This window comes from Cardiocondyla obscurior, linkage group LG11 (genome assembly GCF_019399895.1).
Source record: "Cardiocondyla obscurior isolate alpha-2009 linkage group LG11, Cobs3.1, whole genome shotgun sequence".
Lineage (NCBI taxonomy): Eukaryota > Metazoa > Arthropoda > Insecta > Hymenoptera > Formicidae > Cardiocondyla > Cardiocondyla obscurior.
The window spans coordinates 5,888,263-5,902,020 of NC_091874.1; the positions used below are offsets into that span (position 1 = coordinate 5,888,263).

Genomic DNA, 13,758 nt, shown 5'->3' on the forward strand with positions numbered 1-13,758 from the left:
CGGGGAGAAATAAACGAAGAAACATATCGAAATCATAGTTTTTACGCATGAGACGTGTATCATTATTCATCTCCTTCTATAAAAATGTCTTTTTTTTTTTTTTAATTATTTTCGTTAACATTTTTTGAAAATAATGTAACACAATAATATAAATAGGAAAAAAAAAATTTATGAAAGCGTCTGCTAGTTATCGTACTATAATTAATTTTCTATATCTATGTGTTATATTGCAATGAGGAAAATTATTTTATATTGCTTCTACAGTTATTGAATCGTCGTGTTCCTCGCTACTTTCCGGCTTTTTAATTTCCGTGTCAGTGTCTAGCTTTTCGCCGCTATCGTAATCGCTTTCCTCGGATGATTGTTCGGTCGACGTCGGCGGGAGCACTGGTGAGATTCCCGGACGCGGTGGTGTCAGCACGGGATAAACCTGAAACGACGTGATTTGCTATATTTTGCTGGTACATCGCAGAACACCCGAGTAATCCATTCGAAACGACGCAATTACCGGACTTAATGGAATCCGGACATCGTAAATCGGCGTGCCGTAGTAAAAACTGTAAGGGGGAACCTGAGAAATATCTGGTTTGCCACTGACGTGAAGAGCGCTCGGTACACCTCCGATGTTCGAGTAAACCTAAAAACATGCCAGATTTACGAATAACGTCTACGTGCCGTTGTCAATTGTCTTGCGATGTCTGCGACATACATTGTAAACGTAATATGGAGATTGCGGATTTTGATACGCGCCGAGATATTGCGATTGCGCACTGATTCCGGACGTGGAGTATAAGTAATTGGCGTCGACTAAGGTCGACCATAACGGTCTGGATACCGCTGTTCCAACTACCATCGTGAAGAACACCACAAACGACGATAAGCCCTAAAAAAGATTTTTTTTAATTGAGAAATACGCTTTATTTTATTTTTATTTTATTTTCAATGTTAATTAAAGAAGAACACGATAATCATTAAAATATGCAACTAGAAGTACTTATATTTTCAGAATTTTCTTAATTGGTGCGGATCATTAAGATACGCGCTCGTTTATCGTTTATCGAAAGAGTAAACGAGGAATATACGTATTGCGTTAACTTTTCGAAATGATGCTCGCGATGATGTCTGGCGTATTTCGCGTGGTGCATGCGAATGATCACCGAGTTGCGAGCAAGATTAAATTACCTTCGACGAGAATCGTAAAGCAACAATATTCTATTAATATATCTCGCGCTGATTTTACCTATTTAGATTTTATCGGCACGCTGCGGGTAGCGCTAATTTTTTTTTTAATGATTTTTATACAGCAATAAAAACGATGAATCTTTATTCTAAAATAGTGAAATTTTAAAGCAACAAATCAGCCGTTTTAAATCGACAAAAAGCGAGTAGGCGAGTAGCGTAATAGCGATAACAGTTCCACGAGCAATGAATCACCGGTATACTTACCCGCATCGCTTGTCTTCGCAGGTTACCGATAGTCTCAGATCGTATCCGCACTAACTTGAATTTCAGCCCTACCTGCGATTTATATATTCCCGGGCCGGACAGCAAAGCCCCACCCCGTCGAACATCATCCGCAGACTTTTTTTTTTCCTTCCGCTACGAACGTTTACTCGTTGTGTCGTCTCCTCTCTCGATCGCTCGAGCAAGGTACGCGAAATACGGCGCACTACTATTCTTTCTTCTTTCATGGGTTTTTTTTCTTTTTTTTTTATTATTTTTATATAACGCGGAGCTCACGCGTGGCGCAATTCACAGACGAGAGCCGTTCGAGAAGCGGCCTCGATATCGGTCTCAGTATCGGGCTTCAGGGATGATTGAAACCACTCTTTCGACGGTTAAACTAACGCTCGCCGGCGTCCGCTGGTATCCTTGATCGCAAAATTATGAACTCGTTATTATCTGGTTCTCTCGGCGATTAATATACGCGCCGGAGTGTGAGAGAGACTTAAGAGCGTCGCGTATCGGTTTCCGCCTTTCGATACTTCTGGCTCTACTTCGCCGGGAAAGATATCACGCCGGGAGATCAAAGTATACTCGGTTCCCGATGTGACTATTTACTTCGCCGCTCCGCGTTCCTATCGCGGAACCTCCGCGGCCGGCACGACGGTATGCGAGACTCGCGCAAAATGTAAAGTTCCGCACGAGATTACGACGGGTCAATAAAATCCGCCGGCAATATCGATCGTCGCGTAAACCCTAAACGTCCTTCCCGGGTGATTTGCGAAGGACGATGAAGGGGAAGTCGATGCGCGAATGGAGTGCCGGATAGCGTGAGCACTCCGGCTGGATTTGAACGTTGAAGAGCTCGCGTGAACCGGTTGAGAACTCGCGTTTAGGTCATGAATACGAGGCGTGGTCGGACTCCGGTGTCCGTCTTGAGGACGAAGACGAATTTGAATTTCTAATCGTCAATCCGCGCTCTACGCACCGTTTTCTTTTCATTGGCCTCGCGCCACACGGCGGGTCTGGTGTTGTAGCGTTATGAACGGTGTAGTATCCGACGAAAACGTGATGCCCGAACACGGGTGGGCGTACTGAACGAGTCCCGATCGCGATTTGGCGGCTGAATTTTAGCGACGTTATTAATTTGACGTTTAGACCAACTGTTATTGATCAGATAAACGCATAATGCTCGCTGGATGACGTTAAGATGCAATTTCGTGCCGAGCGTCTCGATGAGGACCGCTGATAACGGACTCCCGGGGAGAACAGGTGAAAATCTGAGCAACGTTGCAATCTGATAGTCGTGATAAATCGTTAGTGATTGAGAGAGAGAGAGAAAAAAAAGTAATAAATACTAATGAACGCGCGATGAATCGAAATGGATGTTTTTTTTCCTCCTTCCTTTGATACTTTATAAAATTTAATTTAGAACGTTTATCAGTATCAGTAACAGAAAATTTTTCCTTTTATTATTACCGCGTAAGGTTAACAAGGAATTTGCAAATGACGGCTTTGCTTCGAGAGGCTGTAATTTAAATGGTAATTTACATACAACATTTAATATTCCTTTTCCTCGTGCAAAACCAATAATAATCGCGTACGTACTTCGCTCGTAGCGCAATTAGTGTCGCAGTAGGCAGAGGCTTATAATTATAGAATACAAAATTGCCGTGCGATTAATACGATTTTTACGTAATCGAACCTGAGGGCTCGCGTTCTCAAGGAACGGCCCGACGAGAGGGAGAACGCGGACCGGAATTTGAACCGGGCCGCCCTTTCGGCAATCAATAGAGGAAGTCTCGTGAGAGGTCGACGGAGGCTCGTCGAGCCTCGCATGTCGGCTAATCAATCCGTGGAATTGCATTCATCAACAAGTGAGCCTCGTACGTTAGAGCTTAAATCAGCCCGGTGGAATAGCCCGATTCGATTTCGGGTCTTGCTAGTCGCGTCGTTTGATCTCAAAGTCGTGTAATCCCGGCGTTAACCAGGTGATCGTCGACTACGCGCCGTTTTCGCGAAAGCCTTGAAGAACAAATCAGGCCAGGCTGCAATTCTCCAGTTGACTTAGTTGACTATGCTACTTTCCTTGCCTATTTCTCTTGGCTTGATTTCCAGCTTACTTTTCAGCCTTAATCCTTCCGAATGTGTGTCAGGTAAATCTATTTAATCGATGGACTCCATAAGTCGCGTTACGATTCGGCTAATGGCACACCGTGCGCCATTTAGTGTGCATGCAGCTACGTCTTTATGCCGGCAAACGTGCCGCGTGTAGATAAACGTGCGCCAATGTGACAGCCGCACGCGAATATCGCATCGTCGACGCCGTTTTCCTGCTAACTTTACTTAATTAAGGAAACGATTTATTTTTTGTCTTTATTTTCTTCTCGACGCGGTATTTTAATTGTATCGAACTGTTACACGCGTTTAATAAAGGCGTTACGCGAATTTTGTCTTGGCTATAATTTTGGATTTCTTCATCGTTTAAGCATTAAAAAAAGAAAAAAAAAATTGTCGGGCAAATCTGTTTGAAACAGTTCATGTATATTTCGGAAAATTTCAATGTTATTTTATCACCATAATATACAACCAAATGAAATTTTGCAACGTGTTCACCTGCTCGCTGTAACTCACTCGAATGTCTTTTTGCATTCTAGCGGAACCGATGACGCTTCGGAGGACCGGGAAGCCCGCGGAAGTGTTCACTTTGGCAGACCGAATGCGATTCCGTGATCTTTAACGGCGCTTGGTAAATAAATAGCAATTATTTTCCCGAGATTTCGCGCTAGATCTTAAGATCGCGAGAGATGCGGCGAGAGATTTCGAAGTCCCAGACATTTCTCTCTGCCAGTTTTCTATTTCGAAAATTTAAATTTGATTTCGGAAATACTTCATCCATCGTACCTCACGTTCCAAGAACCAGGTCCAACGTGAGAGCGTTGGACGGACACCTGTAGGGAAAAAAAAAGAAAAAAAAAAGAGAAAAAGAATAAAAAGAGAACGATATCTTATTTCGTTGCAAAATATGAGAGAGAAATTAAAAAAACGTCCCTTCGATCATGTACAAAAGGTGAAAAAAAATTCGAACTTACAGCGCTAAGACTTTGAACAATGCATCGCGGTGCATCGGTCGATGACGCCAGGGTGCTGGAGGACGCGAGGGTGTTATCGCCGGGAAGGGAGAAGGGGCGCGATTTTCGGGAAGCGGTTGTTGCTAAAAATAGACCCCTCTCACGTGTGTGTGAGCGCGCGCGCGCGCGTTATGCATTTAAACATAGTTTTGGCAGGCAGAAACGTCAAACCGCCGCGGAGTGGCGAAGCGCGAGGATTGCTTTGTGATTTTCGCGCAGAGAGATCCGCGTTTGCCAAGCTCTCGCGTCGATCACCGAGATAGAGAGGACTACCGTTGCTCCGGGAAAAATCGCGGAAAGCCTCGAGAGGGTCGCTTATCGAAAACGCAACTAGTCCGATAGAGGCGAGCGCATGGAGAGGCAAGGATGAAAGGTGCACCAGCGAAATACGACAAAGAGAATCGGTGGCCGATGGCTGGGACGCGACCGGTCGACGAGAACGCGGCCGACGTCCAGCAGGAAGAGTAAAGAACCTAGAAGACAGAGTCGTGTTCACGTGTGTATGTGTGCACGTGCGTGCTCGCAATCTCCGCCGCGGTTTCCGGTTGACGATCGTACGTATGGCCGCGTACGCCCGGTATGCGCTCAGTATGCGGTATTTATTTCGATATGCTTCCCCGACGATCGCTATATTTATACGGCGAGGTCGAAGATTTCTTTCCGACTTCCACGTTTTATTTTCTTCTTTTTTTTTACGATAATCTCGGTAAAATAGTCCCATTTCGCGAACATTGAAAAATGTTTACGACCGGCGATTCGCGAATTTATATTATTATAATCGCGAAGCACGTGGTTAAGTTCTCTTAATAGTTTGTGCATCGTAAATGATTTTACAACAAATTTCGTGCTAATCGGTAATAAATCCGGATGAGAGATAATCTGGCCTCGTATACGTGCACTCGCGTGCGCGCGTTGAATTTATCTTGCCGGGTGTATTTCTTTTTCTTTTGCTGTCTTTTTATCGAGAACCGTATCGATCCGACGTGTGCACCATTGACACCGCGATTCGTTATACGCAATCGTTTCGCTTGAATTAGCTTTTACGTGCCAATTAAATGTATATGACGTTACCGCCCGCAAAGAGCACATTAATTATTCTTTGACCCGAAGGATCGCGTCGTTAAAAGAGCCCACGAATTTATACAACGTTCGTTATCCCGCTTAATAAGCCAAAGCAGAAAAATTGTTGTGACCGCTGCACGGGCGGTATCCCATGGACTCATTCGATCATCGTAGCTTCTCTTGTTAGCGCAACGCTTGATGCAATAACTCACGCATTCCTTCAACCCTATAAGGATTTACACGTTTCGAACCGCACGGGTTGTCGCGTCAGACAAACGCACTCATTAAAAAAAAAAGAAAGAAAAAAAAAGTCTGCAAGCCATCAATAAGTACATATCTCATTACGAAGCCTTTTGTTCTTACTTTTGTGCCTGGCCGCTTGAAGAGTTAAAATAGCCTCTCCTCGTACACGCATGCCTTTCGCTTTTAGTCGCTTTGCAGATATTCCAAGTGGCTCGAATTAAGCGAGGAAAATTAGATTTGAATTACGAACGAGCAGCGTTTAAACTCAAAATAATCTGAAGACCCGCGTCCGATATACTGTTGTCCGAAATTTCTCTTTTTTTTTTCTTTTTTTTTCATAACGCGGCCAAGTAGAACGGTGTCACACCCTTAAGCGTGACATCGTCGTTGCGCAGTTGGACGCTTAATTATTCGATAATGAGCCTCCTGGCCGTCCTTCCCGGAATCGCGGCCCGCGCGAGTATACAATCCGCATGGCCGTGGTTATTTCGGAGTGCCGGCGTTTCATCCGATCGCGTTAATTAACCTTGGCTCTGAGGAGTGTTGGTTTTCCGATGGTTGACTTTAATCCACCGTGACATTGACTAACCGCGACCAGCTGATCGCGAGCCTCGATTAACAGTATATCTGCCGACCGGATTGGCCAAAAGCCAATGAAGATTCATTGATGCGACGTGGTATCGCCGACGGCTGTACAATGTGCACCATTGTTCGCCACGTCGTGACGGAAGGCTATCGCTTTTGCGTCTGTCACGGGTACTCGATTTAAAACAAATTGGCTGGGAATACACCATGGGAAAAAAAAAGGGAGACAAAAATCGCGGACGACTTCTCGCGTATCGGAAAATAATCGTCCCTCTCGAGTTACTATCGTAAAAGCAATGCGAGACGTGAGCTTGCGGCCTCCTGCGATCCTTCGCCGCATTTCACTTGTCACCGTAGACGATAGCTCGATCGTGCGCTTTTTCCGCCTAGCGTTGAGTATCGCTTTGGCGTGTTTCACCCTGCCGTAGCTCCGCCGCACCCCCGAGAGTCGAGGAATGGCTGTGATTTGACGTCCGCGCCATCGATGCGCAATCGAGGGAGAATAAATTATATTACGTTGTTTTGCGATGCGCTGTTTAGTGTGATGTCAGCGGGTAATAAAAGCGCGGACGAGGTTGTGAACGATGCGCTGTTGGAGAAGCTCCGAACTTACGCGGCTAAGCCGCAGGAAGCGGGCGACGCGCTCAGGGCGATCGCGGCCAAGATTCACGCGCGTGTCACCTCATCAGGTACGCAACTCCACCGGAATCCCTCACCTCGCAACGACAGACGCGGCGACTTAGTACTTTAGCAGGCGTTGTGCTAGTTCTTGTGCCAATTTAATTTTCTTATCCATGCGACACCAGACGTTACAGAGCGCGCGTCATGTACTCTTCCTTTCCCTTGTATGTTTAAGAAAACGATTTTACATTTAATCATTTTCAATAGCGAGCTACAGACGTACTTATTTGCCTTACAACTGGTACTTTATACTAGCTATAGATCCCTGACGCGTTGAAACGAATATTTATAATATTCAATGCATAAATTATTTTCAAAACGCGCTACATCGCGTAGGGAGTGAGATACTTAAAAAAAAAAAAAAGGCCACCGGCGGGTGACTTTAATGTTACGAATCCCGCGTCGGTAGCTTTGTCGGTAGCCGAACACGCAGTATGTACGCAGATTTTACTCACTTTTCGCTCACTTGGCTACGATCTTATCGCGAATTAGCGACGCCGGGGCAATTTCCCCATCTCATTAGCGTTCCGTATCGCGTGTCGTCTCCATTAATGGTTTCGTACGATAAGCGTACAATATTGCGCGCGAATCGCGATCGCGGCATTAAAGTTCTAAACGAATAGGAGGGCAGATTGGACACTCCAGGGAGAAATTCGTGCCGGTATATTATTACTCTCGGCGTGCACGAAATCACGTTGAAACTTGCGCGATTTATCATGCTCGTGTGATTCCCTCCCCCGCGGTGAATGGCGAGGGAAAATCGTTCGCCACGTTCTGCGCCATTCTATTGCTATTATTGCATTTGCATTGTGCCGTCCGTACGATGAAACTCACACGCTAAAGCCGTACGACATTTTTACCGGGCGTGTTTACCTTCGGGAGGATCAGCCGTGCGCGATAAAAATGACACGAGCGCGTCCACGGATCGTAGTATTTCCCATCAGCGTTACGATAATATTTTAAATGTAAATTCAAGCCGTTTCTTTTTTTTTTTTCTTTTTTTTTTTCCGACGTTTATTGTTTGCGTTGCACTTTTCGCCGCGTGCGCCTCTCGTCTTGTATTATCAAGTATTAATTCGTCAAACTGTCACCTCCCCGGGCCTTCGGACAGTTGGCAAACAGGTGTGCAAACAGTGCAGTCTATCGCTACCGTGCATTATTTTAGAATAGAAGAACCGCCTGTTAGCCGATTGCGTAATCGTTTTCGGCAACACTGACGACAGACCCGTTGGCCGGCGTCCAGGAAACTACGACTCCGAGCGATACGCGCCCCGGCGATGCCTCGTGTGCCGATTTGATAAGGGCCTGGCAATCTTCCTGGTCGGCGCTCTCGCGATTTCGCGAAGTTTACCGCAAGGCTGAGCTTACCCCGCTCGCGATTCCGGCTAATACCGTTTGAAATCACCGCGACACAGTTCGATACTTTTAGACGTTAGTAAATCTTCGCTGTAGGTCACGTTCCACGTCACCGTGGTTATATCCGCTGTCGTGACATCAGAGGCGAAGTCTCGTACTTTAACTCGCACTGTTCGCCACGTGCGGCATTGTAAATGTATATCGATGGCATTTGTAATCGCAAAGCCGTTTTGATTAACTTCACCGCGTGGATTCTATATGTTTGTAACGCCGAGCTCGATTGGCACTACGTCAACTCTGGACACGGGAACGTATCGTGCCAGTGTACGGTGTAACTTTTTTGAGGAATACGTACCGTTGTATATGTGTTTAAAGCCTATCTAGCACAGGCAAGATATTTTTAATTAATAAATGCATCCAGCGCCACGGACAAGTTGCGATTCGCGTATCCGATTTGCGCGAAACAGGCGATGAAAGTTCATCGGTTAACGTGTGCATTTCAGATCGGCGGATACGGGAGCGCACGTTGGAGAAGCTCTGGCGGAAGAATTCCGGCGCGATGGAATCGTTCATTATGATCCTGGAGGTGAACAAATTTTAATTTAAAATAATCCTTTGGTCTTCATCGCGTTATCTCTCCTCGCTTCTGGTAATTGTAACGTCTAGCCTTATCGGCGCTACGAATAAGCTACGATTGTTTCGCGTGTTAACGACAGTCGAAATCGATACGCGTGTACGCGAGAGAAAATGAAAGAGAGAGAGAGAGAGAGAGAGAAAATTATGTGTGAGCCTTTGCAATTATTCTCCGCGGCTACATCATTGACACGACGGCCGAGCCGGGAGTTGGAGTAACCGTAGTAATTAGAACTATCCACGAAATATCACGTCCGTGTGTCACGCAACACGCATCCCGCATTGTCTACATATTCGGAAAAGTCGCGGGACCGAGGGACTATAAACCTAAATGTCTGACTATTCTGTGACCCCGACGAGTGTCGGAGCCTTCGCGTAAAATAATTACCTGCGCATCACCCACGCGATTTCTTATAATTACTTTTTGTTACTATCGTAACAGTTCTTGCAATGACGAAGCAGAAAGAAAAATAGTCGACGTGTTTCTCCACGTTGAGGTGAAAAAAAAAATTGAAAATTAATTGAGATTATTCTTTGGAATTTTTTTTTTAGAATTGCAAGGACCACGTTGCCGACATCAGCATCACCGGCGTGTTGCATGAGTGTATATCACCTCGAGTAACGAAAGGCAAGTCCAAGGAAAGAGGGAGCAAGAACAAAAATTCCTCAAGTAATTGACAATTGATTGTTACTTGTATGTTTTACTGAAAGAATTAATTTTTTTTTTCTTTTTTTTTTTGCAACTTTGATAGTGTTTGATCTTCGAGGTTGAAAGTAATAAGTTTATTCTTTAACAGGAACCAGTAGCCGAATGGCGGTCATTCAACTGATCAACTTAGGTATCACGCAAGTCCTAGTTAAACTTTTAATAAATCTGCAGCACGCAGATACCATTACAAGCGAAGTACTCACTCAAGACATCCTCTGGATTTTGGGACAGGTGATTTTTAAAGAAGATGCACTGCAATAAATTACTTGTTAATTTTGTTTTGCAATTAGGAACAGTTATCTTGTTTCGATTTGTTGCTTTTACGTGAATAGAGAGAAATACTTGCGAGACGTTATATACTCGTACAGCAGAACTTTTATCGATCGCACTGCGTATGTTTACGAAAGTATTTTTAAGTTCCAATTTAAGCACTGTATAAGGATTAAATTTATTTTTAATTTTATGCTGTAATTTTATATGCTCTCTGGCTTTTATTTTATAAATATAATAAAGTAATGAAAAGAAATTAAATTTTTAATTAAATTTGATTTTTCCAGGTGGCTCCAAGGGACCAGAAGTTTGTGTCAAAAATGAAATTGCTCAATTCCATAAAGGTGTTCCACGCGCTGTTGAAACAACATTATAATAACAGCAAGACGTTATTGCCACTATTGTTAATTATTAAAAATCTTGCTAAAAATGGTAAATAATTTTTTTTTTATTTAATAGACAATTTACTTATATTTCGGGAAATAATGTAATTATATCTTTTTCGACAGCTTTTTCCTTACAAGTACTCGTGAAGGATGGCATTACTAATACTTTGGAGAAAACGTTTATTAATATCGGTTATACGCCACATTTTAAATTAAAGACATTATTAGATTGCTGCAAACATTTAACGACCAATAGTAAGTACTGCGTTTACACAATTATTCTTCAATAATTACTTTAACACTCACGACATTTTACTTTAAGAACTGTGCTGTAACAAATTCGTCAAGGCGGGAATGATTCACTTACTGATGCGGATATTCGAGAGATGGGAGAGATTCGATGGACAGATGCGCTTGAAAATTTGTAATTACGCATTAAATACGCTCCAGCATCTCTGCGTAATAAGTAAGTTCACCAGAATAAATTTTAATCTCTTGTAAAGAAATTCCCGAATTCAAAAAATGGTCTCTAGAGTTACTAATTACTTAATATTATATTTCATAACTGCATTAATTTTGTATTTCTTAATATATTTTTAAAAGACAGCGGAATATGCTCTTTCTTTTTATCTGTCTAGAAGCTGGAAGGAAGGCTATCAAGTCGAACAATGGCCTACAACTACTGTACCGGTTCTGCACAAGCTGTCCAGAGGATAAAGCTTATGACTGCCTGCTGTCGCGTATTTGCGGGATAATCAATCAGTGTCTGGAAAAAAAGGAATTACCTGTGCCCGAAATGTCGCCTGCGAGGTGAATGAAACATTCAAGGTTCTCCCGTAATAAATAATTGTAATACGCCTACATTTTGGCGTACATTTACCGAGTAATTTTTTTCTCAAGGATTATTGCAAATATTACGTATTGCTTTTATTATCGAGTACTTACTGGGATTGAACAGTAATAAACTGCGGTAGCTTTTATTATGGTATTATCGGATTAATTAATGGATTAATACGTGCTCCGTTTACGATCACAACTGTGCGTGTTAATACCACGTTCTCTCTTTTTGCGCTCAGATTTGTTCTACCTGAAGCGAATGTTAACAGGGCGAATAGCGCTGAAAGTGGTAGCGACATCGACAGTCAGGTGTGTGTGCACTTCTTTTTTACGAAAAAAAAAAAAATTAAACAACGTGACAAGTATATTAAATTCGATTGATACTTATAAGATTCGATCAGAGTATGCGTTTGTTAATAATGTCATGTGTTTCCTTTAGCGTTTTTCGCTTCGCACATAAAATACTGCAGTATCTGAAATGTCCTTTGACGCGGAAAATTATGCCGCTAAATATTCGTGCTCGAATATTGATTTCTGTACGAACTAGGCGAACAGCGTGGCTTCGATCGGTAGACTATACAGCGATCTCGATTCTGGGGACGACGATGAGAGCCACGATTCTAGAGACACAATGGACAATGAGATTCACGTAGGCGACGAGGTGGACGAGAGCAAATTCTTCGCCGGAGTCTTTACGTCACAAAGATCCGAGGAAGATCTCGCCGGGTAAGTGGAACGTCATCTTTGCAGACACACGTTGGCATGGCACTCACGCAAATAATTTTTTTTATTTTATCAGGTACCATGCATTCTTCAAGGAACTGGGAAATCTGCGCTCGCAGTCACATATTGTCGGATCGTCAAACGTAAAACAAGCCGATCTTTGTTCGGCGGAGGACAATCGAAAAAATTCGTCACTCGCGAAGGCGGGAAAGGCGAAGACTTTTGTCAAGGATTTTTCAAGACTTAACGGTGCGGCGAAGTATCAATTGGTGAACGGCACGCACAGTTTGAAGGTCCTAGAAGACGTGTCAGCGAACGTTACAGATCGTCACGCGTATTGCGCGGTGGCAAGTAGAGTGAGGAGTGTTATTAGCTTCATCAAGGTCGCTTATCCAGACCTGATCGGCGGCGACAGTCTGGGGAAAGTCGAACCGCTCAATATTAAGGACAGAAAGGTCTGCCGTGCGAAATTGCTGGCCTGCGTGGAACGCGGTCTCCACGCCTCCACGACCATCCAGGAAGTTGTTTACGACCTTGATACACTGGCAAATTCCGCTTCCCGGTCAGCATCGGGCGACCAGCGATCATTTGGTAACTGGGACGAGAAGAGAATCGGCAAGCGGAATTCGGGTGCGAAACGATTGCAATTCGAGTCTAGATTCGAAAGCGGCAATCTAAGGAAAGCTATTCAGGTGCAGGCGGTTTGTTATCCACGCTTTATGTAATCGATTATGTTTGCATTACGTAAAGTTTCACATGATCTAGTGTGGTAATTTCTGTAGTCTATTTAACAAATACACACATAAATTCACACACACATTAATAAATTATATATTAAAAAAAAAATTTTTTAATAATTATTTTACGTTTGTTTCTTTTTAGATAGGTCCACGAGAATACGATCTTATACTGACTCCGGACGTTAACAGTGGTTCCAGACATCAGTGGTTTTATTTCGAGGTCTCCAGCATGGAAGCGAATGCGCCGTACACGTTCAATATAATTAACTGCGAGAAGACAAACTCGCAGTTCAACTTTGGCATGAAACCGATATTATTTAGCGTCACGGAGGCGCAGTGTGGCAGACCAGGCTGGGTGAGAACCGGCGTCGATATATGTTACTATCGAAATTGTTATCAGCGGTCCACCAGAGGAAAGACGTACTTTACGACGTCCTTTACCGTCACGTTTCCACACGCCTACGACGTTTGCTACCTAGCGTATCATTTTCCTTACACGTACAGCCGGCTGATGACCAACATCTGGAAGTGGACGAAGAAAATTTCTGAGGCAAACGTGTACTTTCGCGCGGAAACACTCTGCGAGACTTTAAACGGCAACGAGAATCCAGTGCTCACCATTACGTCACCGGATTCCAAGACTAATCCCATACACGTGAGAAATCTTTCCAACATATAAATCTTCGCGTAACAATGAATTATTTAGCACAATAAATTTTTTTAATAGAGTTGTCATTCGCTTTTCAGACGCGAAAGATGATCTTCTTGACGTCCAGAGTGCATCCTGGGGAAAGCAACGCATCTTGGGTGATGCACGGAACCATGGAGGCTCTCCTAAGTGACAACCAGTACGCCAGCAGTTTACGCAACGATTACGTCTTCAAAATAATTCCCATGCTAAATATAGAAGGGGTTGTCAATGGCTGGTGAGTACACGATCACATACATTTTTATTAAAC

General features: G+C 43.6%; 2 protein-coding genes across 10 annotated transcripts in view; one reads left to right on the forward strand and one right to left on the reverse strand.

Annotated features, from left to right (window-relative positions):
• Positions 1–13,758, forward strand: part of LOC139106507 (cytosolic carboxypeptidase 1) — a 35,284-nt gene that overhangs the window by 2,510 nt on the left and 19,016 nt on the right. For 2 of the 9 annotated variants that reach the window (XM_070663338.1, XM_070663339.1), the window contains exons 1-14: positions 4,746–5,038; positions 7,005–7,153; positions 9,005–9,087; positions 9,687–9,804; positions 9,932–10,074; positions 10,401–10,545; positions 10,623–10,754; positions 10,822–10,965; positions 11,138–11,309; positions 11,576–11,645; positions 11,884–12,062; positions 12,136–12,751; positions 12,942–13,454; positions 13,547–13,725. In XM_070663338.1, the coding sequence (XP_070519439.1) occupies positions 4,941–5,038; positions 7,005–7,153; positions 9,005–9,087; positions 9,687–9,804; positions 9,932–10,074; positions 10,401–10,545; positions 10,623–10,754; positions 10,822–10,965; positions 11,138–11,309; positions 11,576–11,645; positions 11,884–12,062; positions 12,136–12,751; positions 12,942–13,454; positions 13,547–13,725 (2,741 nt within the window). In that variant the 5' untranslated portion in view covers positions 4,746–4,940. Of the gene's footprint in view, positions 1–2,079; positions 2,986–3,484; positions 3,600–4,100; positions 4,193–4,745; positions 5,039–7,004; positions 7,154–9,004; positions 9,088–9,686; positions 9,805–9,931; positions 10,075–10,400; positions 10,546–10,622; positions 10,755–10,821; positions 10,966–11,137; positions 11,310–11,575; positions 11,646–11,883; positions 12,063–12,135; positions 12,752–12,941; positions 13,455–13,546; positions 13,726–13,758 lie in introns of those variants that run through there. The other 7 variants (XM_070663342.1, XM_070663340.1, XM_070663343.1 and 4 more) reach the window with 7 other exon arrangements.
• Positions 36–1,816, reverse strand: LOC139106517 (uncharacterized). The gene is made up of 4 exons (XM_070663364.1): positions 1,447–1,816; positions 710–883; positions 509–637; positions 36–430 (listed from the first exon to the last, which is right to left on the reverse strand). Exons 1-4 carry the CDS (start codon positions 1,450–1,452, stop codon positions 248–250), a joined length of 492 nt encoding a protein of 163 aa, XP_070519465.1. The 5' UTR covers positions 1,453–1,816; the 3' UTR covers positions 36–247.

Excerpts from the sequence above, each read along its gene's own strand:
- LOC139106517 (XM_070663364.1), bottom strand. Across the intron at positions 638-709 it reads CTCCATATTACGTTTACAAT|GTTTACTCGAACATCGGAGG; the intron begins GTATGTCGCAGA and ends GCATGTTTTTAG. Across the intron at positions 431-508 it reads TCCGGATTCCATTAAGTCCG|GTTTATCCCGTGCTGACACC; the intron begins GTAATTGCGTCG and ends ACGTCGTTTCAG.